Genomic DNA, 26,677 nt, shown 5'->3' with positions numbered 1-26,677 from the left:
GCCCAGCCCCACTCCAGGGCTTCTCCACCTTCGTCCTTCCCAAGCCTCAGTATGTCCATCTGCCAAATGGGTGTAACCATCCCTGCCTCGCCTACTTGCCTCCCTAGTCGGCTGTAACGACACAAATAAAATGAAATCAGAAACTAGCGAGGTTCCCCCCCTACCTCTTGCGGAGGGGATTGGGGGAGGGTGTGTGCCAAGCGCGTCCGGCGAGTCCCAGGGAGAGAGGGGACTACAACTCCCATCCGGCTCCGGGGTCGCGGGCTTCTCCAGCCCCCTTTCCCAGGGGGTTGAGGGAAGTTGCACTGCCCCGGGCATCCCCCACTTAGGTTAGGGGCCGGCGAAAGCCCGGTAGGGCTGGCTCTGGGGCCACGCGGAGACCTAGGTAGCCTTTCCGGCCCCGGGGGGAGACCACCCCCCTTGGCCCGGCCCAGTCAGGAGTTTACTCTTCGGGACCCGCCCCCCCACTTCCTGGCCGAGGGTTTGGCCCGCCCCCGCGCGCCTCCGCCCTCCCACCTTCACTTCCAGTCGCGTCTCCCATTGGCCGGCGCTCACCTGCCCGTCCGTCGGGGGGCGGGGCAGAGGGCGGGGCGCGACGCCCAGGTGTGGGCGCGCAGGAGGCCGCGAAGGAAGGTGACAGCGGGGAGGGCGGGAGGGGTGGGGGGAGGCCGCGCTAACGACCCGCGGACGGACGGACGGACGGACCGACGGACCGACGGGCCGGCATGCGGGCGGCCCGGCTCTAGCCCGGGTGCGGGGCTCCGGCTGCAGCTATGGAGCGGCGGCTGCGCGCGCTGGAGCAGCTGGCGCGGGGTGAGGCCGGCGGTGGCCCCGGGCTCGACGGCCTCCTGGATCTGCTGCTGGGGCTGCACCACGAGCTCAGCAGCGCCCCCCTCCGGCGGGAGCGCAACGTGGCGCAGTTCCTGAGCTGGGGTGAGTGGCCCGGGCTGGACCGAGGTGGGGTGGTCCGGGGGACACCACGCCGGGACCCTTTCCCCTCCCCCCCCCCCCGCGCCCTTCGCCCCCAGACCCTCCCGCAGGGAGCGGCATCCCCACGGGTTCCCCGCGTAGCGCCCGCACCGGCCCTGACACGTGCCACCGGCCCCTTTGGGCCCTCCCAGCTAGCTGCACACCTTACCCTCGCTCAGATTCACGCACACTCCTTCCCACTGACAGAGCCTGGCGTGTGTGCACAACACACAACTTACACGGACACACACAAACTTGATCCCAAGTATAGACCCCAGACATGTGCTGCAGAGTCACATCAGGGACTCCTGGCTCACATGTCATATACCTCATGACCCTTGAGAACAGTCACACACGCAGAGCCTTGTGTGTGTCACCCACTGACACGCATGCTTCCTCAGTCTCCCACATACCACACAGACACACGCAGATACATACAGCTCAAGGAGAGATCCAGGGAGCCCTGCGCTTCACCCGGAAGACCACCGGAGCCACACTGGCCGTTGCATTATACACTTGCCTGCTTCCACTCACAGATCCGTAGGCACTGCACGCGTGGCAGACGTTCCCACAAACACACACTTCTATGTCTCCGCATGCAAGACCACCCCAAACTGGGCACCGGCACCAACCTCAGCCCCTTTGTCGGTGCGAGTCGCTGGCCAGGCTTCCTGAGGTCTATTTCCCAAAGCCAGGGGGGGGGGGGCGCGGCTGGGGGTGGGTCTGCACCCCTTCCTGGTTGACTCATCCGAGGCACCGGAAGTGGGTGACCTGGAGTAAACTTCAACCCAATGTGGGCACCCTCACCAGCCCCAGGCCTCCCTGGTTATGCCTGGCCAAGCCCATGGAGGAGGGCTGACGGGCCTGGCCTGGAGAGCGGGGTGAGGCAGGTGTTTGCCCAGTGGGTGACGAGCATCCCCAGAACTCCTTAGCTCTGGGCAGGTGCAAGGCCTGGCCTCGGCATGGTTGGGGGCCCGTGAGACATGCCGGTGAGCTGGCCCCCAGCCCAGCCCTCTCCTCCAGGGTGAAGGCAGCCAGGAAGCCCCTGCCTCTGGTGCCTGCCACTGTCCCCGGGGACTTCTGCACCTTATTCATGTGTATCTGACAGTGTTGTCATCACCCGCTGTGACGCCTACGCGCGTGCGCGCGCGTGTGTGTGTGTGTGTTTGCACACACATGTGCTCCTCCCTGCCTGCCTCTGGCATCCCTGCCTGGGACCCCAGCATGGGGGCCTGTCTGTTGACATCTCCCGAGGTAACTGGCAGGGCGGTGACTCACTCTGCCCCTGCTCCAACTTGTCCCTGCTCCTGCCCAGAGCCCCCATTCCCTGCGGCAAGGCGAGGGGACTGGGCAGCCTGTCCCGGGAGCCTGGGTCCTCCTGACTCTAGGCCCCAGGTTTTGGTTCCCGTCTGGCGGATTGGGAGCCACCCTGGCCTCAGTTCCCCCCTGGAGCCCGCGGTTGCTGCTCCCCAGCTGCACACACAGACCTGGGAAAGAGACAATTAATTTCTGTCACGAGGTTTCCACACCACCCCTGCTGCGGGGGTTCTGCCTGATAAACCTGTGGAGCAGCTCTCTGTCCCACCCACAGACCCGCCCAGCTGGCAGGGAGTTTACCTGCTGGCAGGGGGAAACTGAGGCGGAGAGCCAGTCTGCAGCTACACCCGCCCCCCTCCCCCCCGCCACCCCTACCGGTCACTCTTGCCTCCCTAAGTTTCCAGGCTCCAGTTCCCTCCCCCAGGCCTGTGGCTTCTCCAGGCCTGGAAAAGGCCTGGGACTGGCCAGAGATGCCTCTAAAGGGAGTATCAGGGACTGTGAGAGGAAGAGCTTCTTGGCCAGGTGAAGGCCAAGTCCAGAGAGGGAGGCAGGGCCTAGAGTTGTTGGGCTGGTCAGGCCTGGAGGAGATCTCGAGTGTTTACCCCTTCAGGTGCCAGCGTCAGGCGCCAGGGAAAGGTTTTTTTGGCTCTGTTCTTGAGTCTTGTGAGAAGCTGGGCAGACCTATTTATGCCTCCAGACTGAGAACGCCCCACACAGGGAGCCCAAAGTGTGTCCTCCCAGGGCCCTGCAGCACCATATCTGACCTGTCCTCTGGGGCTGCCCCAGGCCTCACTCCCAGCCAGGTACCTCTGTGCCTACAGGGTCCCAAGACCAGGGCTCACAGCTCCCCAGTGGCAGAGAAGCCTCTCTGGGGACAAGGAATGTTGCCCGTCCAGTTTCCCAAGACAGGCCCAGGCCTGGTCCTGATAGGCGCCAGGAACTGGGAGCCGAGGGTGGGAATGGTATCCCCTTCCTCCCCAGGGTGACCTGGTCAGCCAGTATCCTCCTGCAGGCAGGGAGGGATTACCAGTTCCATGGGCCCCTGGGATGAGGCCGCCTAGAGTCTGGGGACAGGGGTTCAGGAAACCGTTGATTTGGGGAGGTCTGGGGGCCAGGTGGTCAGCAAAGCCCGGACCCCCACCTTCCACACTTCCTACTCATGACCGAGTGGGCTGCAGCCCCTCTCAGCCCCTTGGCCAGAGGCCGCCCCTGCCCCGGTGGGGGTTGTGGCTCCCGCTTTTCCCCAGGTAAGAGAGGGAGCTGGGGCCTCCCTGTAGGTTCCCTGAGCCCCACTCTGTGTCCCCTCAGCCGGCCCCTTCGTAACGAAGGTGAAAGAGCTGAGGCTACAGAGAGATGACTTTGAGATCTTGAAGGTGATCGGCCGAGGGGCCTTCGGGGAGGTGAGCAAAAGGCACGGGGTAGGTGGGAGGAGGGGGTTCGCACCCAGGCAGAGCTGACCCCGGTGCCCCCTGTGGCCTCAGGTCGCCGTGGTGAGGCAGAGGGACAGTGGGCAGATTTTTGCCATGAAGATGCTGCACAAGTGGGAGATGCTGAAGAGGGCCGAGGTCAGTGTGGGGTCCGATGGGACTTGTGCACCCTACGAGTGGGGGGGGGGGGAGGGTGTGCTGCCAGTGGGGCGTGCAGGGCATGCTGGGGAGGGGGCCGGCCTGGCCCCCGGGACGGGAGAGGATCCAACCACCAGCCTCCCCTGTTGCTTCCCCACAACAAGCCTTTCTTAGAAGCTACTGTAGTTCCCATTTTCCTTACCGTAACACTGAGGCCCGGAGCCATAAAGCACAGGCCGTGGCTCACCCGGGCAACTTCTATCCAAGCTCCTAGACTTACTCCTTCCTAGCCTTCCTCCACCCCCTGAGCTGGTGAGGAGGGCTTCCTGGGCTCTGATCCCACCCCCGCCCCTGCTCCCCAAACCTGCTGCAGACTGCCTGTTTCCGGGAAGAGCGGGACGTTCTGGTGAAGGGGGACAGCCGCTGGGTGACCACTCTGCATTACGCCTTCCAAGACGAGGAATACCTGGTGAGGATACTCAGCGAGGGTGGGGGCTGTTGCCCGGGGACAAAGGAGGAGGGCCTTGGGTGCCAGGGGAGCTGGGTCCAAGGAGAGAGAGACCCTTCCTACAGGGACCAAGAGGCTTCCACTGGCCACCCCTTGCTGGGCCCGGAGCCCCTGCCTGAGCTCTGCTGGGAGTCATCTGCCCTAGAGCTGCTTGCTGGGAGATGGTCTTGCCTTCCCAGAACCCCTCGGGACCACGAGGAGGTGGGTGGGAGGCAGGGCCCTGGGGCAGATGCCCCCCACCCTCCTCCCTGTCTGATTCTTGCCCCCCCGCTCCCCCCCCCCCAATCCCATCCAGTACCTGGTGATGGACTACTATGCCGGTGGGGACCTGCTCACTCTTTTGAGCCGCTTTGAGGACCGCCTTCCGCCCGAGCTGGCCCAGTTCTACCTGGCTGAGATGGTGCTGGCCATCCACTCTCTGCACCAGCTGGGCTACGTGCACAGGTGGGGCCCCCGAAGCCCCTCCTGCCCTGCCCAGCCCCTGGGGAAAGCTCTAGAGACAGCTGACAGTTGTTGAGCACACTCACCAAGCCCTATGCTGGGTGCTTCATGTGCACGATGCCTTTGAATCCTCAGGCCAAAAACCTCATGTGATGGGCACTGCTCTTGTCCCCACTTTACAGATGAGAAAGTCAGGGTTAGCACAGGTAAGCACCTGGCTTGAGGTGACCCAGCCGGTGGGCGCCCGGGTCGTGGTTTGCACCAGGCAAGTCTGACTCCTGTGTCCCCCACGACATACGCTGCTGCCTCCGTGGCTCATCCTTATGGGTCCCTTTTCTCCACTAACCACCTTTTTCCCTCTTGGCACCCAGGAGGCCTGGCCACCAGCCTTCCCCCTCCCATGTACATGCACACACACTGGTCTTGTGGACTCGCAGGAACACGTGTGACAATATACACGCTGGTGTGTGCGTGCACCCATGCACTCATACCCCGGAATGTGCCAGAACACACATCTACACACACAGGTCAAGCCCCGCTCTCTCCCTGTGCTCCCTCAGGGATGTCAAGCCGGACAATGTCCTGCTGGACATGAACGGGCACATCCGCTTGGCTGACTTCGGCTCCTGTCTACGTCTCAACAACAATGGCATGGTAAGACCCCAGAGCAAGGGCTGGGGACACCCGGCCTGGAGAGCTCCCAGGGGTGGAAGGAAGAAGGCCTGGGTCTAGGCCCCAAGTGGGGTCACCAGGCCAGCTAAGCCTTAGAGAGTTGGGGTGTCAGGCCCAGGCTTGGGCCTGTGGTGAGGGGCTCTAGGGGCTCTAGCCAAGCCCAAGGTGGTCAGCTCTAGCCAAGCCCAAGGTTGTTCTCATGGCCCCCCCACTCCTAGGTGGATTCGTCAGTGGCAGTAGGGACACCGGACTACATCTCCCCCGAGATCCTGCAAGCCATGGAGGAGGGCAAGGGCCACTATGGCCCACAGTGCGACTGGTGGTCACTGGGAGTCTGTGCCTACGAGCTGCTCTTCGGGGAGACGCCCTTCTATGCTGAATCCCTGGTGGAAACCTACGGCAAGATCATGAACCATGAGGTCTGGCCGCCAGGCTCTGGGGTTCTGGGAGGGCAGCAGAGTCCTGAATCCGCGTGGTTGGTATGCCCGCAGGTGGGGGTGGGATCCTGCACACCCACCTGCACCCCTCCACCCCACCCCCACCCCCCACCTACAGGACCACCTGCAGTTTCCCGCGGATGCACCTGACGTGCCGGCCAGCGCCCAAGACCTGATCCGCCAATTGCTGTGCCGCCAGGAGGAGCGCCTGGGCCGTGGGGGGCTGGATGACTTCCGGAACCACCCCTTCTTTGAAGGCGTGGACTGGGAGCGGCTGGCAACCAGCACTGCCCCCTACATCCCTGAGCTTCGCGGGCCTGTGGACACCTCCAACTTCGATGTGGACGATGACACTCTCAACCATCCAGTGAGTTTGGGCCCCGCTGCAGGAGGAAAACTGCCTGTGGGAAACCCCCAGAGGTTCTCCAGAGCGGTTGCTGGGCCGAGGATGACGCCTTCACACCCCAGAGGCTCATGGGAATTGTGGTTCACCTGGGCCAGTTCACCTCTTCGGAGGTGGGTTGTGACAGGTGAAGGTCGTTTGACCTCAGAGTGTCATTCTGTGAGCCAGAAGTCTTCCAAGGAGACTCCCGGAAGCACCTGGGAGGCCATGGCCGCAAGAGCTCATGGGAGTTGTAGTCTATTTAGGTGGGGGCCGCGTCACCCACCTCGGTTCCATTCTTAGCAGGAAGAGGTTGGCACCCCCAGTCCCGGGGAGTCTCCTGGGTCTTGAGCCTCAGCCAGGAGCTATGCCTGTCGAGTCTGACGCTCCTTCCCCTCCTTCTGCAGGGGACCCTGCCCCCACCCTCCCACGGGGCCTTCTCAGGCCACCACCTGCCATTTGTGGGTTTCACCTACACTTCGGGCAGGTGAGTCTAGTCCTCGCATACCTAGTAGGAGGCTGGGGGCTGCCTGACCTGGAACCTTGGGCAGGTAGCCCACTGGGACCCTGGGAAAGGGGCTGAACGGCCTGCCTGTTGCCTGGATGTGACAGGTGCTCAGGAAATGTGCTCTGAGTCCTCAGGAAGACAGCCCCCGTGTCCTGAAATTGTGGCGAAGCCATGCCTATGCCCCCTGTGGGACCTGTCCTGCATTTATTTGGCCCTTAGAGTACCCTCTACAGCAGGCTGAGAGCGTCATGAACTTGGAACCAGAGGCCTGGAGTTGAAAGGGTCCCTCCCAGCCCCCCAGCCACACTCTATGCCTCTGTAAAATGGGTGGGATGATCTAGTTCCATTTGAGGGGCTGGCCTGAGACCGCAGCGAGGTCTCAGGCGAGGAGGTGTTCTGAGGTGGAAGCAAATGTGTCCTGACCTGCACTCTGAGCACCCACCGTGTGCCAGGCACGGGGGCAGCTGGCCCAAATCACTAAGTTCTCTTCACTGTCCTTGGGAGAGGGCCTGTTATCACCTCCAATTGCCTGTGAGGAAACTGAGGCTCAGATATGTTAGGTTCACACAGCTTAGAAGGGCCAGGGCTTGAACCTAGGTCTGGGGGACCTTGGGGTGCTGCCCACAGGTATCCCGGGGGCAGGGTCTGGTCCGGCTCGTTTCTTCCACCACAGAGCCCAGGGCTGGGTACAGAGCTGGGGCACGGTGGGTGTTTCTTGGATGAATGAATGACCGACGCAGGAGGATGGAGGAGACTTTGGGGGGTGGGGGGTGGGGTTTCCGCCAACACGTGTGGCCCTGCTCTCCCCAGTCCGGGCCCTGAGAGCAGCTCTGAGCAGCTGCCTGCCCTAGAGCGGAAGCTCCGTTGTCTGGAGCAGGAGAAGACGGAGCTGAGCCGGAAGCTCCAAGGTACCGGGGAACCAACTGGAGCAGGGTGGGGTGGGTCTGACCCAGGACTAGCTACTCACCTATGGGTGCCCCCCCACCCCGCCCGCAGAGGCCCTGCAGGTGTCCTCAGACCATCGGGAGCTGGAGCGGCTACAGAAGGAAGTGCAGGCTCTACGGCACAGGCTGTCAGGTACCCGGCCCCCCACGCCACCCCGTCTCTCCCCCCTCGCCCTGACCCCTCCCCCCAGAGGCTGAGCTGCTTTCCCAGCACACCTGTATCCAACCCGAGTTCCAGTCCTGGCCCTACTCCGTGGATGAGGTGTGATCTTAGGGAAGTACCTTAAACTCTCCGAGTCTGCACGTAGAAAGTGAGCCAAGGAGACCCGCTCCCCGGGCTGTGGTGAGGGCTCTGGGGGATGCCGCACGCGGAGTGCCTGGCTGAGGCGGTCAGTGCACGTGGGCCTCAGTGACAATTCCTGGCAGAGACGCCGAGGGGCAGCAAGGCCTCCTTATCCCAGACGGATGGTGGTAGCCCAGGCCGGGACTCGGACCTACGGCAGGAGAGAGACCGACTTCTCCGGGTGAGGGCCCGGTGGGGTGGCTGAGCGGCCCAGGGCTCCACGGTGAGGAGCTCCGTGCCCTGATGCCAGGCCTTGCCCTCCGACCCCCCAGGAGCTGGCCGAGGCTCAGGCAGGGCTGCAGGCCCAGGCAGGGGAACTATGCAGAGCCCAGGAGCGGCAGGAGGAGCTGCTCCAGAGGCTGCGGGAGGCCCAGGAGAGAGAGGCAGCCACGGCCAGCCAGACCCAGGCTCTGAGCTCCCGGCTGGAGGAAGCCCAGGATGCCAGCAGGAGGGTGAGTGATGGGGATGGGCGGGGACAGCAGCAGAGCACTGCCCCTGTGAACCCCAGTGTGGCCGTTGGGGGCCCAGGGAGCTCAGTGCTCAATGCTGGCAACACCAGGTGCCTCTGCGCCCCCACTGGGGCTGGCTGAGGTCTGAGCGAGCGGATGACGGTAGGGTGGGCCGGGCCGGAGCTCCCCTGCCTGCATTCCCGCTGTGCCTGGCGGGGCCCGAGAGTCTGTAGCGAGGCGGGCAGAGGGGTGGGATGGACAAAGTCAGCAGTGGCCGCCTCTGCACCTCGTCACAGCTGCAGGCCCAGGTGGCCACCCTGTGCCGGGAGGTGACACAGCTCCAGAGACAGCATGAGCGAAGCATTGAGAAGGAATCTTTGCGGGTCAAGGTAGTGAGGTCTCACCCCCTTCCAAGTGGCGCTTCCCTTGGCCTGACCTCCTCCGGGCTCTCAGGGCCAGGCCTTTGTCCCAGGGGTAGAGGGGGCCATAGCTTCTCAGGCCCCTTCCCTGACCCCTCTCCGTGTCCCTCAAGACCATCCACGCCGCCTCTGAGACCAACGGCACGGGGCTGCCCGAGGGCGGGCCTCAGGAAGCGCAGCTGAGGAAGGAGGTGGCCGCCCTGCGTGTGCAGCTGGAGCAGGCCCGTGGCCACGGGTGAGCCGGGCAGCCCGGGCGGGGCGCGGGACGGGGGCCTGAGCTGGGGGCCATCCCGTCACTCGCTCTTCCCCAGGCTGAGTGGGAAGGAGGAGGCCCTGTGCCGGCTCCAGGAAGAGAACCAGAGGCTGAGCCTGGAGCAGGAGCGGGTGAGCATGGCAGACGGAGGGCAGACGGACCGACGGGCCGCGGGACAGATGTGGGGAGCCGGCAGGGTGGATGGTGCAGGCCGCCAGGGTCTCAGAGCAGGCTGTGTCCCCAGCCCTGCAGCACCCGCAGGTGGCCAGCAAGCCATGGCGGGCGAACGGGGGTGGACGCGGGCGGGGCTCGGGGGTGCCGGGCCCCCCGGGGGCTGACCCATCTTGCTCCCGGGCCCCAGCTGGTGGAAGAGCTGGAGAGGGAGCAGCAGAGCAAGCAGCAGCTGGAGGGTGAACGGAGGGAGACGGAGAGCAACTGGGAGGCCCAGATTGCCGACATCCTCAGCTGGTGGGTGCCCGGGGGCTGGCGGGGAGGGGCTGGGCCCAGGCAGGGCTGAGGGCTCAGGCCGTGACCCGGAGCCCCCTTCGCAACCAGGGTGAACGATGAGAAGGTCTCAAGAGGCTACTTGCAGGCCCTGGCCACCAAGATGGCCGAGGAGCTGGAGTCCCTGCGGAACGTGGGCACCCAGACGCCCCCCGCCCGGCCGCTGGTGAGCCCCGGAAGAGCCCCGGGGGAGGGGCTGGCAGCAGCCTCACGTGGCAGGTGGGGACGCTGAGTCCACGGAAGATCAGTGACTCGCCTGAGCTCACAGCGGGGTCAGGAGCCAGTCTAGGATCTTGAGTCTGGCCGGGTGGTGTGGACAGTCTGGCGGGAGAGGCCTCTGAGGCTGCCGGGCACCCCCGCCCCGCCCGACCCGGGGGCATCTCACGCGGGCGCCCCCTGGCCGCCAGGACCACCAGTGGAAGGCACGGCGGCTACAGAAGATGGAGGCCTCGGCCAGGCTGGAGCTGCAGTTGGCGCTGGAGGCCGAGATCCGGGCCAAGCAGAGCTTGCAGGAGCAGCTGACGCGGGTGCAGGAGGCCCAGCGGCAGGCCGACAGGTGAGGCCCGGGCCAGGCCCTGCGGGAAGGGGCGTGGGACCCGCGAGGAGGCCTGTGCCAAGCCCCTAACCGGTCCCGTCCCCGCCCCGCAGCCGTCTGCAGGAGGCCGAGCAGCAGAGCCGGGGCCTGCGGCAGGAGCTGGCCGCGCTGCGGGAGGAGCTGCAGGCCCGGGGGCCAGCGGGTAAGTGGCCATCTGCATGCCCGTCCTGGAGCAAGTCCCCCACTCGAGCCTCAGGGTTCCCCAGGGGGTCCCCCGACAGCCTCGCGGGACCGTGGAGATGAGAGTTCTTGACTCTGCCGCTCACCTGGCACTTACTGAGCACCCGCTGTATGTGTACCCACCGGGGCCTGCTGTCATTTCTCCATTTTACTGAGGTGGAAACTGAGGCTCCTGCCGGCCCCCAGTTCCCCAGGAACAAGCGTTAGGGCTGGGCCAGGGACCCCCACCCCCAGTGACCCGTGCTCTCTGTTTGCAGACACTAAGCCCTCAAATTCCCTGATTCCCTTCCTGTCCCTCCGGAGCTCAGAGGTAAGAGGGCCTGCAGGGGCTGGTTGGGAGGAGTCCCGGACAGAAGCCAGGGGCCTTGATTTCCACCCTTATCCTCAATCCCCAGAAGGATTCCACCAAGGATCCTGGCATCTCGGGAGAGGCCCTGAGGCCCGGTATGGAGCCCGAGCTGAAGCCAGAGGGCCGCCGCAGCCTGCGTCTGGGGGTGAGGACGGGCAGGAGTCCTGCATTTGGGGGGCCGGGCCCCGCCTTCTGCCTGTGCCCCCCTCACCCGTTTGCTTGCCCCTCCCCCACCGCAGGCTGTGTTCCCCAGAGCGCCCGCTGCTGTCACCACCCCTGCAGAAGTTCCTCCCGCAAAGGTCCGCACCTAGAGGGGCGGGGCGGGGTGGGGGTACCCAGCCATTCTGCCGGGTCTCCAAGGACCTGCTTGAGTCCCTCTATGTGCATTAGTCGTGGCTGGCAGACCACCCTGGGGACAGCGGCAGTGGCGATGAGTCTGAGTGCTGTGACAGACTCACTGGGGCTGGGTTCACACTGCCACTGGCTCATTCTCTGGTCCCACCTGACACTTCAGGGTGGCCTCGGGGGTGGGACGCAGGGACCTGGGAGGCCGTGGTCAGGCGTGGGTAATGAGCGTGTCCCCCTGTCCCCAGCCCGGCTCACACTCTCTGCGGCCCCGGAGCTTCCCATCCCCCACCAAGTGTCTCCGCTGCACCTCGCTGATGCTGGGCCTGGGCCGCCAGGGCCTGGGCTGTGACGGTGAGACCCCCCACCCCCACCCCACCCGCACGACTGCCTCCCATGTGCCAGCGCCCAGTCCCCTGGAGGACGGAATGAATGGCCCGGATCCTGGCACATGCAAGCCTTCCTCTTGGTCTGGGCCTCATCTCCCGTTGCTCAATTTTTGTGGTTTTTTTCTCACTTGATGGGGAACTGGTGACAGTCCAGGAGCCACCACAGCCTCAGGGAGGTGGGAACCCGAGTCCTGGTTCCAGGCTGTCCCCACCCAGCCTCACACCATCTGCCTTTCCTGCTTTCTCCACAGCCTGTGGTTACTTCTGTCACTCAGCCTGTGCCCCCCAGGCCCCGCCCTGCCCCGTGCCCCCTGACCTCCTCCGCACGGCCCTGGGAGTGCACCCCGAAACGGGCACAGGCACGGCCTACGAGGGCTTCCTGTCGGTGAGCTGGGGCTGGGGAGGGGGAGGCTGGCGTGGGCGGGCCGAGAGCCCAGCAGGCCCCCCCCCATGCCTGCCTTTCCCACAGGTGCCACGGCCCTCGGGGGTCCGGCGGGGCTGGCAGCGGGTGTTTGCCGCCCTCAGTGACTCCCGCCTGCTGCTGTTTGACGCCCCTGATCCACGGCTCAGCCCGGCCAGCGGGGCCCTCCTACAGGCGCTGGATCTGAGGTGGGTGCCAGGCAGTGGCCGGGGACGAGGGATGCGGGTCGGGGGGGAGGGAGGCAGCCAGGGGCAACGTGACCTCTGACCAGCTCCACGGACCTCCCAGGGACCCTCAGTTCTCAGCCACTCCCGTCCTGGCCTCTGATGTTATTCACGCCCAGTCCCGGGACCTGCCACGCATCTTTAGGGTGAGTCTGCCTCCGCGTGGCCCTACTGCAGCCCCTTCTGTCTGTCTCCTTCTCCGTGGCTGCCCTCTTCAGACACACACATATGCCACCTCCGTCACCTCCACAGGGACGGCCACGGTTGCCTCCATCCCACAGCGCGGTGCACTTTCTGTACGTGAAGCTGCCCGCATCCCGCTGGCCTAGGGCCCTTCCGTGGCTTCCCATCACCCTCAGGGTGCTCCTGACTGTGGCCTTGAGGCCTCACATTTCTGGCCCTGAGCCTCTTTCTGCTCTGGACACACCTTGCTTTCTCCAGTTCCCAAAGTGCCCTGTAACCACGGGCCCCTCACATCCTGTTTCTGCTGTGTAGCCCAGGCCAGCCCCCAAGCTTCTCCCTGACCTGGATCATTCCTGGTGACTCCCCTCATCCCTTGGGCACTGGCAGAAATGTCTCTTCCCCTGGGGGGCCATCTTTCACTCTTGGCCCGGGTTGGGGATGCCCCGTCCTTCTCCCGCCACGGCACTGGTTCGGGGCCTGTCTGACCACCCTACTCCGTCTGGCTCATCACCCGCTGTAAGATGGCTCCTAGCGCTGTGCCCGGCAGCTCACGTTGGTGCGAACAAGCATCATCCGGTGGAGAGCAGGAAGGGGATGTCTGGCTCTCGGCCCACAGCCCTCCAGCCTGAGTCCCTGCCCACAGGTGACGGCCTCCCAGCTGACGGTGCCCCCTGCCATGTGCACCGTGTTGCTGCTGGCAGAGAGTGAGGCTGAGCGGGAGCGCTGGCTGCAGGTGCTGGGCGAGCTGCAGCGGCTGCTTCTGGACACGCGGCCGAGGCCTCGGCCTGTGTACACGCTCAAGGAAGCCTATGACAACGGGCTGCCCCTGCTGCCCCACACGCTCTGCGCCGCCATCATCGGTGAGCCACATGCCGAGGGGGGCATCGCCCTGGGCGTGGTTCTGTGGGCAGCCTTAGCTAGGGGGCGGGGGGCTTGGCTTCTGCCACTCCATTTCTCTGTGCCTCAGATTCTGCTTTTTCTAAATGAGTCTTGAGTGAGTTGAAAAGAGCAAAGGCTCTAGCAAGAGACAGATGAGGGTTCCAGTCCCGGTGCTCTTACCGGCAGCGGGGTGGCCACAGGGAGCCTGGAAGCAGCCGAGCCTCACGCCGTCTCCTCTGGGGAGACCTCCGTGGTGACAGCCGGAGAAGTGAGGGAGCAGTGCCTCCTGGCTTCCCCTGGCAGTGGCCAGAGCCCCGAGCCAGCGCCTGCCCTGGAGAGCTGGGGCCTCCCCCTGCACTCAGAGTGGGAGCCCCAGGAGAGACTGTGGCTCCTCCAGGTCCTCTGTGTCTGTCGGAAGCTGGGGGAGACGAGGGCATTTATTGAGCAGGGACCGCCGTGAGGGTCCCTGCAGGGTGGGACACTCACCCTGCGTTGCTTCAGCCTCAGAGCAGCTCTGGGAGAAAGGAACCATTACAGTCCCCACATTATGCGAGGAGAAGCCAAGGCTCTGAGCGGTGACAGGACTTACCCCGAAGCCCACAACTCAGGGTGGGGGCCTCTCGCCTGTGGGCCTTCCCCACTAGAGCCAGCCCAGACTTTGAGAGAGAAGCGGCCAGGGATGCAGGGACAGCGGGATGGCCATCCCTGTGTCCTCAGGAGAAACTGAGGCTCGGCAAGGACAGGCGGACTGCCTGGTCTCCGGCTGCCAGATGACCTCCCTGACCCCTGATTCTCTCCCTCCCTCTACTAGACCAGGAACGGCTTGCTCTGGGCACCGAGGAGGGGCTGTTTGTGATCCACCTGCACAGCAATGGTACGGGCCAGGGTGGGCCCGGGTGGGGGTCAGCCCCGCGGGGAGAGAGGAGGATGGGCACGGGGCTGTTGTTCACCCTGCTGGTGACGCTCTCCCTCGCCGACCCCGAAGACATCTTCCAGGTGGGCGAGTGCCGGCGAGTGCAGCGGCTGGCCGTGAGCCTCACTGCGGGCCTTCTGGTTGTGCTGTGCGGCCGTGGCCCCAGCGTGCGCCTCTTCGCCCTGGCCAAGCTGGAGAGCGCGGAGGTGGCGGGTGCCAAGATCCCCGAGTCTCGAGGCTGCCAGGTGCTGGCAGCCGGGTGCATCCTGCAGGCCCGCACGCCCGTGCTCTGCGTAGCCGTCAAGCGCCAGGTGCTCTGCTACCAGCTGGGCCCGGGCCCAGGGCCCTGGCAGCGCCGCATCCGTGAGCTTCAGGCACCGGCACCCGTGCAGAGCCTGGGGCTGCTGGGCGACCGGCTGTGCGTGGGAGCAGCCGGGACCTTCGCACTCTACCCGCTGCTCAACGAGGCCGCTCCCTTGGCCCTAGGGGCCAGTCTGGTGCCCGAGGAGCTGCCACCATCCCGCGGGGGCCTGGGTGAGGCGCTGGGCGCCGTGGAGCTCAGCCTGAGTGAGTTCCTGCTGCTGTTCACCACGGCCGGGGTCTACGTGGACAGCGCCGGCCGCAAGTCCCGCGTCCATGAGTTGCTGTGGCCGGCAGTGCCCACGGGCTGGGGTAAGGCCTATGGGGGGCCAGCTTGGGCGGGGCTTGGCACCTACGGTGTGTCACACGTGTCAGAGGAAGACAGGGTCCTCCCGCCTGACCACACCCTGCTCTGTCCTCAGTGGATTGAGCCGGATCTTCCTCTCCCATGTCCCTGCTCATGCTCCTCCCCCAGCCTAAACTGTCCTTTTTATACCTGGCAAACTCAACCAGGTCCAGCCCCAATGCCGCCTCAAGGCCTGGATTTGGAAGGCTCTCCATGAATGACCACCATGATTTCTGTCATCGTCATTACTGCTCTCATGCTCCCTACCCCGCCTTCCCCCCGTCCCTGGCCCTTTGTTCCTCTTTGCTCCCCAACCTCTGTGTTCAGACCTCTGCCCTGCTGCTCTTAGCACCTTCCTATAATGACTGGTTTGGTACCGGGGTGGGGGGAGACTGCAGAATGGGCTGGGCCTGGTTTCTTCATCACATCCTGCACCCAGCCCGGGGAAGCACACCCTAGGGGCTACGAATGTTTGGAGGAATGAATGAGTAAATGAATGAACGAACGAACAGGGCAGTGAGGGAGTCGAACACATTCACAGGTAACTGGTGTGGTGGCGTGCTGGCAGACAGGGACCGGGCTCCCTTCATGACTGGAGGCTCTTCCGGCGTTGGGCCCGTGGATTGGGCATAGCGCAGACGCAGTCTGTGGGAGTGGGGATCAGACTGTCCAGCAGGGCCAGTTCCCAGCTCTCACTCATCACTGGGTGACCTTGCCCATTACTTAGCTCTGGGGTTACATTCCATCATCTGTAAGTTAGGGATGATGGTCCTACCCGCCCAGAGTTGAGAAATAAAGGGGAAAAAATACGCCAAGTGGCTAGAACTATGCCCGGCATGCGAGTGCTCCAGGACTGTGATCTCTGATTTGTTGCCGAGGTTGGGTGGGGCAACCTGGAGTCTTCAGAAGAAGGTCCTCTGGTTGGGCGTGGAAGTTACTGTGCTGTGGCCGGGCACAGGGTGTTTCCGTGACACGGAGGAGGAAACAAGCCCGCGGAGGTGCCTGACTTGCCAGGGGCTGCACAGCACAGTGTCCTGCCCTGCAGGTTATGCAGCCCCCTACCTGACAGTGTTCAGCGAGAATTCCATCGACGTGTTTGACGTAAGGAAAGCAGAATGGGTCCAGACGGTGCCACTCAAGAAGGTGAGGGCCTGCCCAGATCCCCTGGCCCTGGACTGGGGGGGGGGGGGGGGTGCAGCCGAGCAGCGCGGCTGACCTCCGTGCCTGCCGCCTCAGGTGCGACCCCTAAACCCAGAGGGCTCCCTGTTCCTCTTTGGCACGGAGAAGGTCCGCCTGACCTACCTCAGGAACCGGCTGGCAGGTAGGGAGTGCGTGGGTGCGAGAGTACGGAGTGTGTGCGCGTTCGCGGGTGCGTGTGTGACCCTGAGCTCCAGCTGACGGGGACCCTGGGGACTTGTGAGCACCGTCCGGCTCTCTGCTCCTCCCACAGAGAAGGACGAGTTCGACATCCCCGACCTCACTGACAACAGCCGGCGCCAGCTGTTCCGCACCAAGAGCAAGCGCCACTTCTTCTTCCGCGTGTCGGAGGAGCAGCGGCAGCAGCGGCGCAGGTGCGCGTGCGCGGTGCGCCGGCGGGGCGGGGGCTCGCGAGCTGGGGACGGGGCGAGGCACGGGGGCGTGTCCGTGTCGGGAGAGGGCGGGGGAGGCGTCCCCTTCGCCGCCGCCCCTACTCTCCCCCCGCCCGCAGGGAGTTGCTGAAGGACCCCTTTGTGCGCTCCAAGCTCATCTCACCGCCCTCCAACTTCAACCACCTGGTGCACGTGGGCCCCACGGACGGGAAGCCCGGCGCCAGGGATCTGCCCCCGGTGAGTTCTCCGGGACCAATCACAAGCGTCCTTGGTGAGGCTCAGCCAATCACCGACCTTTCCGAGACGCCTGACCCAATCGCGGGCCCCCTGCTTCCCTGGGACCCGGGACCTCCGCGCGTCTAGGCTGGGGGTCCCCTGCGGTCGCAGCCCTTCGGTACTGTCCCCCAGCAGGCTCCAGGAGGGAAGGGCCGAGGTACCCGCGGTTCCGGCCCGCAGCGTCCCCACAGCTTCTCGGAGGCCTCGAGGCGGCCAGCCTCCGTGGGCAGCGACGGGCTCACTGGAGACGCGGACGCCAGTAAGGACAGCCCCGCTGCTTCCATTGCCTCGATTTCCCTCCCCAAAGTTTACACCCCCTTTGGACTCCTCAAATTTGACCTTGGATTTTTGTCCCCTTCCTCATCGTGCTCCTGGAGCAGTGAAGAGGAAGCCTTGGACCTCTCTGTCCAGTGAGTCCGTGTCCTGCTCCCAGGGATCTCTGAGCCCCGCAGACTCCCTGATACAGGTGAGCCGGTGGGGGCTTTTCCCTCCTCTGTTAAAGGACAGGTAGTTCTGTTCTGTGCTAGGCCCACCTCTGGGACCTGAAGCCAGAGAACAGGCTGAGCCCGTCCCCGCCCTGGATCCTAAGGGAAGCAGACTCGCCCCACAGTGGGGCCCCAACAGAGGCCTAGAGGCAGGTTGGCCTAGGTGGAAATTTTGGTTCTGATGTCCCAGGCATGCGGCCCTGGGCGAGATGTCCAGCCTCTCTGAGCTTATTTCACCTATAAAATGAGGTTATTATTTCAGATTATTACGTAAGTGATGGCTGTATGAGGTGATGATTACTTCAGCGGGGTGCCTGGCACATGGGGGAAGTGCCACCGAAGGGGAGCTCTTTAGAGGCCCAGCCTGAGGTGGAGGGATCAGAGGAGGGGGGAAGGGGAACAGGGGACGGGGGAAGGAAGATGTAAGAGGAGCTGGGAAGGCTCCCATGCACCCTCCAGCCACTTCTCCACCGTCACCCTGGCTTTAGCCACACCAAACCACTCCGATCCCCAGGGACTTGCCATATTCTTCCACACCCTCAGGCTCTTGCCCCTGCCGTCCCCCCTGCTTTGAATGTTCTTCTATTAACATTCAGGCCACCCTCAACGCTCTGCGCTAATATGGTCCTAGGGCCTCCCTAGGGCCCGTGCCCTGCTCCCTCCACCTCTCCGTGTCAGTCCTTCTGTGCTGTGGCTTTCTTCTGGATGCTAGCCCTCCTCCCCCAACCGCGGGCTCCTTGAGACTGAGGTCAAGTTTGTCTTCGCCTAACATAAAGCATGTTTGTTGGTTGATGAAGAATGGAGTAAAGTAAATGAGCAAAGGGACTTCGATTTGGGCTTAAGGGATATTAAGTTGGAGCTCCCCAAGTTCTTCTCATGTAGCCCTACCCCGATCTCATACCTCCTCCAAGGGCCTCCCTGCAGCAGGTGATGGGTCGGGGGGAAGACCTCTGGGAGGCACTGGTCTGGTGAGGAAAGGGTCCTTCCTTCTGTTTCCCCTCCAGGTCTCAGAACGGCCCCGGAGCCTGCCCCCAGCCCCTGAATCAGAGGGTTCCCCTTGACACCCTCTGGCAGGGCCCACCCCAATCCCAGGACTGAGACACATGAGTGAGCAAAGAGCTTGAGGAATGCCATGCTCCGGCTGGCCCGGGATGTGTGGAAATTCGGACTCAGGAAGGGCCTGGGCTGGACAGCGACTCAGAGGCTGGCCTGGGTTCCCAGGACCCAGGAGACCTGACTCTGAGCCATCATCCTGCCTTTCCCCTCTGCTCCCGGCCCCTACCTTTGCTAGCCACTGGGAATAGAATGGCCCCCTTTTCTGCCCTGGGGGCCCCTCTGCCCCTGGAGTCCAGGGGTAATTGTGCCAAAGTTCTCCTTCCCAGTGTCAAGCCTCAGGAAGCCTTAAGCAAGAGTCGGGGTGGGGGTGGGTCTCTGGCGGCAATCTGGGGTCTTGGCAAGGCACTGTCCAGCCCCCAGGTGAGGCCGAGGTGGGGCATATCACGGCCTCTGCTCAAGGTTGAGGTAGGAAAGACGGACTCTGATCCAAAGGAAAGGAGGGTGGGGTGCCTGGCCGGCTCAGTCAGTAGAGCCTGCGACATCTGATCTAGGGGGTGTGAGTTCGAACCCCATGTTGGGTGTAGAGATTACTTAAAAATTTAAAAAAAAAAAACTTTTTTTTTCAAAGGAAAGAAGGATAGACAAGGAGCAGGGAAGATGTAGGTGAAGGAGGCTGTAGGTGAAGAAAGTGAGAGAAGGAAGTAGAAGAGATAGTGCTAGTGGCTGGCAGGAGGAGGAGGGGGAGGGGGAGGAGGGGGAGGGGGAAGAGGAGGAGGGGGAGGAGCAGGGAGGCGAGGAGCAGTGAAGAGGAGCAGAGAGCGGATGGGAGCTGGGAGAAGAACACTACTGATACACTGAGGGGCCTTTCTCTCTGGGGAGGAGCTCGGTGGAGTTAGGAACAGAGAGGGGCCCTGTGAGCCAAATGACATTGCATCTAATCCGCCCGGGGTTGGAGGGGGGGTGGGCGGGGAGATCATTCCTAGACAGGGACAGGACAGGGAGGGTATTTATAAAGGCTACTTGGTGGGCGATGGCACCTGATGGGGGCCACTGGAGGGTCTCCAGGCACACTCTGGCCCTTCCCGGAAAGGGGGGTGGTCCTTTTTCCCAAAGCCTCTGCCACCTGTGTATTAGGGGATCATAGGGGGCATTTTATTATTGATCACAGTCACTATTATTGTTATTATATTACTATTTTTATTAAACGTCCCTCTGCTGACAAGTGGGGGGCAAAATAAGTATTTATCTCCTCAAACGCCATATTCCCGGGAGGGACTGACCCTAATGCTCTGTGAGTCAGTACGAAACCAATAAAGACAACTTTTTAAGCTGCTGGCCTCCATGCCTGGATCTGTTCTGCTGGGGTGCAGAAAATGGGGGGGAGTCAGAGATGGAGGGAGCCATGGGGATGTCGGGGGCAGTCAAAGACTGAGTTGTCTCCCCCAGATTTTCAGGAATCCTATGACACATGCAAACAGAGTTTAGTAGCAAAGGGACGGCTTACAAAAGTGTGGCCATGATAATGGAAACCACTGAGGAGTGGCAGGGCCCCCGAGCCCTAGCAGCTAGCAGCGGTGGGAAGCTATTACCACCAGCGGGCCACCTGGCAGGAAGGGGCAGTGGTGTCACCTGACAGGAGCTGTCACCCTCAGTAGAACTCGGCTATGGTTGAGCAGAAAGGCAGCAAGCCCAGGGAATAAACTCCTCGGACCTCGCTCTGCCCCCTCCCTCAGTCTCCTGCCTCCCTTCATCCAAACACCAGCAGCAACCAGAGGACCCTAGAGCTCAGTCACTGCAGCCAGTGGAGGGCAACCGTGGGGCACAGAGCTGGGTGGAAGGAGGTCTGGAGGGCACACTAAGGGTATCCAGCACCCTGTTGCCCCACCCAGGCTGGGAGGCTTGGGAGGCAAGAGGGGGCCTGGGAGGTGCCTCATTTGGTCTTAAGCTCAAGTGTCCCTCGCTGAGCAGGAGCCAGGTCTTGAGGCTGAGCCAGATGAGGAAGGAAGGTATGGCCTGGGCCCTGGGATCAGGGCAGGCCTAGGCAACTGTTGGCTTTGCCCTGAGACTCATGGCCAACCCTAAACTGGGGAAAGGCCCAAGAAGGGAACCCAGCCTCACATCTAGTTGGAGACGGAATTCCAGCCTTGAGAGTCAGATAGCCCGAGTTCTAGTCTAGCTGTGCATTCATGGACAAGTTACCTGACCTCCCTCAGCTTCAATATTCCCATCTGTAAGTGGGGCTCATAAAGCCCACTTCATGGGAGGGCCTGGCAAGATTCTGGCACAATGAGTGTAAAATGCCTTCAGCCCCCTCAGGAAAGGTTTGCTTCTGCCTGTTGCGATGCAGAACCCCAAAGAGAGGGCCCAGGGCAGGGACGCTGAGGGCCCTTGCAAACTAAGGCTCCCAGCCATCTTCTCCAAATTGGGGAAATGACGGCCTCCCAGACACTCAGCAATGATTTAGCCAAAAGATTGTCACATTTTTGAAAAATTAACTTTCTTCCAGGGTGCCTGACTGGCTCAGGAGGTAGAACATGTGACTCTTGATCTCGGGGTTGGGAGTTTGAGACCCACGTGGGCATAGAGGTTACTTGAAAAGAAAATCTTTAAAAAAAAAATGGGCTCAGTCGGTTGAGCTTCTCAATTTTGGCTCAGGTCATGATCCCAGGGTCGTGGGATGGAGCCCTGCGTCGGGCTCTGCACCGAGCATTGGAGCCTGCTTGAGATTCTCTATATCTCTCCCTCTGCCCCTTTCCCCTGCTCACGCTCTCTCTCTCCCTCTCTGTAAAATAAAATTAAAATAAAGTAATCATAAACAAAAAATAAATAATAAAAATTCATTTTCTCCCCATGTTTTATGTTGACAAATTTCAAACCTACAAGAAGATCAAAAGAATATGAGCCCCTTGGGGCACCTGGGTGGCTCAGGCAGTTGAGTGTCCGACTTCGGCTCAGGTCACGATCTCACAGTCTGTGAGTTCAAGCCCCGCGTCGGGCTCTGTGCTGACAGCTCGGAGCCTGGAGCCTGCTTCGGATTCTGTGTCTCCCCCTTTCTCTGCCCCTCCCCTGCTTGTGCTCTGTCTCTCTCTGTCTCAAAAATAAATAAAAACATTAAAAAACAAAAAGAATATGAGCCCCTTGTACTCTTCGCCTATACTCACCCATTGTTAGCATTTTGCTGCCTCTGCTTTACCTCCGTATCTATCAATATCTACATATATACACGTACATAACGTATTCTGCTACCGTTTGAAAGTAAGTTACAGACGTCTTGAACCTAAATACTTCAGGGACATCTCTTAAAAATAAGGAACCGGGGCGCCTGGGTGGCTTGGTCGGTTATGCGTCCGACTTCAGCCCAGGTCATGATCTCACGGTCCGTGAGTTCAAGCCCCGTGTCGGGCTCTGTGCTGACAGCTCAGAGCCTGGAGCCTGTTTCAGATTCTGTGTCTCCCTCTCTCTCTGCCCCTCCCCTGTTCATGCTCTGTCTCTCTCTGTCTCAAAAAATAAATAAACGTTAAAAAAAAAATTAAAAAAAAAAAATAAGGAACCACCAGAAGCCACTGTTATTGTCTCGAGAGTTTTCATACTGATACAACGATACCATCTAATGACAATCTGTTATGGGATATACTGTGATCCCCCCAGATTCATATGTTGAAGTCCTAACCCCAAATACCTCCGTACATGACCTTCCTATGAAATATAGTCATTGAAGATGTAATGAGTTAAAATAGTTCATCAAGGTGGGCACTGATCCGACATGACTGGTATCCTTTAAAAAGAGGGGAGCTTAGGGGCGCCTGGGTGGCTCGGTCGGTTGGGCGTCTGACTTCGGCCCACGTCATGATCTCGCAGGTCGTGAGTTCGAGCCCCGCATCAGGCTCTGTGCTGACAGCTCAGAGCCTAGAGCCTGCTTTGGATTCTGTGTCTCCCTCTCTCTCTCTGCTCCTCCCCCACTCGCACTCTCTCTCTTTCTCTCAAAAAATGAAAAAAACGTTAAAAAAAACATATTTTTTGAATAATAAAAGGGGGGAAGCTGGGGCTGCCTAGCTGGCTCAGGCAGTAAAGTATGCAATTCTTTTTTTTTTTTTTAATCTTTACTTTTGAGAGAGAGACAGAGACAGAGAGAGAATGACAGTGTGAGAGAGGGGAGGAACAGAGAGAGAGAGGGAGACAGAATCCGAAGCAGGCTCCAGGCTCCGAGCTGTCAGCACAGAGCCTGACGTGGGGCTCGAACTCACGGACTGTGAGCTCATGACCTAAGCCAAAGTCGAACGCTTAACTGACTAAGCCACCCAGGCACCCCTAGAGTATACAACTCTTGATCTTGGGGTCGTGAATTTGAGCCCAACGTTGAACACAGAGTTTATTTAAAATACAAACTTTTCTAATTAAAAAAGGGGAAACTTGGGCACAGACACACACACACAGGGAGAGGACCACGTGATGATGCAGGCAGAGATCAGGGTGATGCTTCCACAAGCCAAGGACCCCCAAAGGTTGCCAGCAAACCCCCAGCAGCCGGGGAGAGGTCTGGACCGGATTCCCCTCACAGCCTCAGAGGGAACCAGCCCTGCCCATACCTTGACCTCAGCCGTGCAAACTCCAGATGGACAGACAAGACATTTCTGTTGTTTAAGCCGCTCGGTTCATGGTACAACCGTGGCATAAGTGTTCTTTATGGACTTTTCAAAAAATCGAGGATTTAATTCTGGATCACATGTTGCATTTGGTCGTCCAGGCTCAATTTCCTTTAAGGAGGAGCAACTGGCCACCTTGTTTTTGTTGCCTCCCTGATATTAACATTGTCTTAAGGGTCCAGGCCAGTTATTTTGTACGACGGCCTGTGATTTCCATTTGTCTGATGGTTCCCCCTGAAATTCATATTTAACTTTTTTGTCAAGAATATTACCTAGATGGGGTGCCTGGGAAGCTCGGTCAGTTGAGTGTCCGACTATGGTTCGTGAGTTCGAGCCCCACGTCGGGCTCACTGCTGTCAGTGCAGAGCCCGCTTTGGAGCCTCTGTCCCCCTTGGTCTCTGTCCTCCCCCACCAATTCACGCTCTCTCTTTCTCAAAAATAAAGAATATTTTAAAAAAGAATATTACATAGCGGATGCTATTTTAAATCAATTTTAATTACAATACTTTTTTTTTTTTTTTTTGTAAATTAGAGGTGAGTTCCCCTTTGACTCTCTCCCTTCTCCCCATAAGGTTAGGTTATGGCGATGGGTGCCATATATATCTGTACATATGTACTGGCAGACATCAAGAGGGACCACCCTCCTCCAGCCTCCTTGCTTCCATCGGTGGAAATCAAGTGAGAGCCTCGGGACCCTTCATGCCCCTGGCAGGAAGCTCTTGCCCTCTGTGCCCTCACGCTCACACCTGGCTCCCTGTCTCACTCCTGCCTCAGGACCATCAGAACGCGTCCTGCAATTCCCTCCTCTTAAAGAACATCACCACAAAAGGACCTACTGGGACCTCATCAAGATAAAAAGCTTCTGCACAGCAAAGGAAACAATCGACAAAACTGAAAGGCAACCGACAAATGGGAGAGGATATTTGCAAACGACATATGGGATAAAGCGTTCGCAGCAAAAAATCTGTAAAGAACTTACCAAACTCCACCCCCGAAAACCAAATAATCCAGTGAAGAAAGGGGCAGAAGACATGAATGGACACTTTTCCAAAGAAGACATCCGGATGGCCAACTGACACATGAAAAGATGCTCAACGTCACTCCTCATCAGGGAAAGACAAATCAAAACCACATTGAGATACCACCTCACACGGGTCAGAGTGGCTAAAATGAACCACTTAGGAAACAACAGACGCTGGCGAGGATGCGGAGAAACGGGAACCCTCTTGCACTGTCGGTGGGAATGCAAACTGGTGCGGCCGCTCTGGAAAACAGTGTGGAGGTCCCTCAAAAAATTAAAAATAGAACTACCCTATGACTCGGCAATTGCACTCCTAGGAATTTATCCAGAGGATAAAGGAGTGCTGATTCGTAGGGGCACACGTACCCCAATGTTTATAGCAGCGCTTTCAACAATAGCCAACTTATGGAAAGCGCCCAAATGTCCATCAACTGTAGAATGGGTAAAGATGTGGCATATATATATAATGGAATACTACTCGGTGATGAAAAATGATGAAATCTTTCCATTTGCGACAACGTGATGGAACTGGAGGGTATCATGCTGAGTGAAGAAAGTCAGTCAGAAAAAACAGATAACATATGTTTTCACTCATATGTGGAATTTGAGAAACTTAACAGAAGACCATAGGGGAAGGGAAGGAAAAATAAGTTACGAACAGGGAGGGAGGTAAACCATAAAAGGCTCTTAAAGACAGAGAACAGGGATACCTGGGTGGCTCAGTCAGTTAAGCATCCGACTCTTGGTTTTGGCTCAGGTCATGATCTCACGGTCTTGTGGGTTTGAGCCCCGCGTCAGGCTCTGTGCTGACAGCACGGGGCCTGCTTAGGATTCTCTCTCTCTCCCTCTCTCTCTGCCCCTCCCCCCCCCCGGCTGCCATCTTGTTTTTCTCCTATCTGTGCCACAAAGCTCCCTGAAAGAGTTGAGGATTGGCACCACCTCCAATTCCTTTCCTCTCGTTTTTCTTAAGCCCAGTAACTTCAGGCTTTTGCTCCCCAAACTGCTCTTCGTGTGGCCTTCAGGAGTTTGCCCTGAGCCAAATCCAGTCAGTCTTGGCGGGCTCAGCTTGCTGACCGACGAACGGCGTCTAACACTGTCAGTCCCTACCTCTGCCTCGGTGCACGGTCTTCTGCACGGCTGCTGGTCTGGTTCGCTTCCTACCTGTCTGGCCGGTCTCCTCTGCTGGTTCCTCCTGGTCTCCTAATCTCCGTATGACGAAGTATCCCAGAACTCAGTCGGTGGTGACGTCATCCCCAGCCACTCTTGGCCCAGCTCCGCCTAATGTTAACATCTGCCACAATCGAGACGCATCGATCAAACCTAACTGATAAAAACCATGAAGGAAGCTATAGGCTTTATTTAAAATTTCACCAGTAGGGTTCCTGGGTGCCCTGTTTTGTGTGTTGTTTTTTTTTTTAATGTTTATTTATTTTGAGAGAGAGAGAGAGAGTAGGGGAGGGGCAGAGAACAAGGGAGGAAAGAGAGACTCCCAAGCAGGCTCCAAGCTGTCAGCACAGAGCCCGACGCAGGGCTCGAACTCACAGACCATGAGATCATGACCCGAGCCGAAGTGGGAAGCTCAACCGACTGAGCCACCCAGGTGCCCCGATGACTTTGACACTTTTGAAGAGTACTGGTCAGGTATTTTGTAGACTGTCCCTCAGTCTGGGTTTGCCAGATGTTTTCTCCCGATTAGGCTAAGCTTATGGATTTGGGGGGGGGAAATACCCACAGAGGTGAAGTCGGGCAAGAATTTGATCTGTTTTACTCACTGCTACATACCCGGTGCCTAGGACTGAGTGGCCCACAGGCACCAAAAATCTGTTTGCCGTCAAAAGAATAAGAAAGATTCACGGATGACTCTGGAGGAATTATTTAGTATTGTTTTGAAGTTTTAAAAATGTTCTTAATACAAATATTATCTTATCATCCCTATTGTTCTGTAGTATTTTCCCTCAACAATCTGCTCTGAAGATCTATTTTGGGATGCATCCAGCAACCTCACTCTTCTTTTGCCCTATGACAAGTAACGATAACGGTGCTTTAGATGTTCCTCTTTGCAGATGTGTTACAGTTTCTCAAGAGCAGAACTGGGTGGCTCAGTCGGCTAAGTATCCGACTTCAGCTCAGGTCATGATCTCACAGTTCGTGGGTTCGAGCCCCGCATCGGGCTCTGTGCTGACAGTTAGGGGCCTGGAGCCTGCTTCATGTTGTGTGTCTCCCTCTGTCTCTGCTTCTCCCCCCACTCATGCTCTGTCCGTCTCTCCCTCTCAAAGATAAACAAACATTTAAAAATAAAAAATAAAGAGCAGAGCTAGGGAAGAATTGCTAGACATTGAGGACACGCATTTTCGTGTTGATGGATACTGATAAAAACTCAACTAAAGTGGCTCGACACACAGGACTCCGTGTCAGTATTTCAAAGTACCGGTTTTCCTCGCATCTAGACGACACGTGACAACCTAAGCGCAGCGACCGCCTGCGGAATGCCTGGTCACGCCCAGGACTACATCTCCCAGAATGCACCGCGGTTCCACGGCCCACCTGGAGGGCGTGAAATGGAGTGACCAATCCCTGAGGATCTCAGTGGGGTGGCGCAGGCTCCGCTCTTCACCTACCTCCGGGGAGCCCGGAGCGGCGGGACTACCACTCCCATAAACCACTGCGGACTGCCCGGCCCGGCCACCATTTCAAGACGCGGCAGGGCCGGGA

General features: G+C 59.9%; 1 protein-coding gene across 10 annotated transcripts; it reads left to right on the top strand.

Annotated features, from left to right (window-relative positions):
- Positions 1-646: 646 nt before the first annotated feature.
- CDC42BPG (CDC42 binding protein kinase gamma) lies at positions 647-23,953 on the top strand. Of its 10 annotated transcripts, XM_045485842.1 has the most exons (38): positions 647-933; positions 3,595-3,686; positions 3,768-3,851; positions 4,225-4,320; positions 4,655-4,803; positions 5,361-5,454; positions 5,691-5,891; positions 6,028-6,276; positions 6,699-6,778; positions 7,610-7,707; positions 7,796-7,876; positions 8,170-8,267; positions 8,359-8,538; positions 8,832-8,924; positions 9,068-9,189; positions 9,266-9,338; positions 9,569-9,675; positions 9,763-9,877; positions 10,119-10,267; positions 10,360-10,448; positions 10,744-10,796; positions 10,882-10,980; positions 11,075-11,134; positions 11,429-11,534; positions 11,821-11,954; positions 12,039-12,178; positions 12,279-12,360; positions 13,041-13,257; positions 14,088-14,150; positions 14,262-14,861; positions 15,854-16,038; positions 16,132-16,216; positions 16,346-16,466; positions 16,604-16,721; positions 16,893-17,019; positions 17,141-17,226; positions 23,477-23,492; positions 23,916-23,953. In XM_045485842.1, the coding sequence occupies exons 1-37, from the start codon at positions 774-776 to the stop codon at positions 23,480-23,482; spliced, it is 4,692 nt and encodes a 1,563-aa protein (XP_045341798.1). In that variant the 5' UTR covers positions 647-773; the 3' UTR covers positions 23,483-23,492; positions 23,916-23,953. The 10 variants fall into 10 exon arrangements, with proteins under 10 accessions (XP_045341798.1, XP_045341796.1, XP_045341795.1 ...); XM_045485840.1 differs by lacking the exons at positions 23,477-23,492; positions 23,916-23,953 and adding an exon at positions 18,250-19,632 and having other exon boundaries at positions 8,838-8,924; XM_045485839.1 differs by lacking the exons at positions 23,477-23,492; positions 23,916-23,953 and adding an exon at positions 18,250-19,632 and having other exon boundaries at positions 10,885-10,980.
- The last annotated feature ends 2,724 nt before the right edge of the window (positions 23,954-26,677 follow it).

This window comes from Leopardus geoffroyi, chromosome D1, assembly GCF_018350155.1.
Source record: "Leopardus geoffroyi isolate Oge1 chromosome D1, O.geoffroyi_Oge1_pat1.0, whole genome shotgun sequence".
Classification (NCBI taxonomy): Eukaryota; Metazoa; Chordata; class Mammalia; order Carnivora; family Felidae; genus Leopardus; species Leopardus geoffroyi.
The sequence above is the reverse complement of the archived record's forward strand: the minus strand, read 5'-3'. Positions and strand labels throughout refer to the sequence as shown.

Excerpts from the sequence above, each read along its gene's own strand:
- CDC42BPG (XM_045485837.1), top strand. The coding sequence starts at position 774 with ATGGAGCGGCGGCTGCGCGCGCTGGAGCAGCTGGCGCGGGGTGAGGCC. Across the intron at positions 3,852-4,224 it reads AGATGCTGAAGAGGGCCGAG|ACTGCCTGTTTCCGGGAAGA; the intron begins GTCAGTGTGGGG and ends AACCTGCTGCAG. Across the intron at positions 16,467-16,603 it reads CAGCGGCAGCAGCGGCGCAG|GGAGTTGCTGAAGGACCCCT; the intron begins GTGCGCGTGCGC and ends CCCCGCCCGCAG.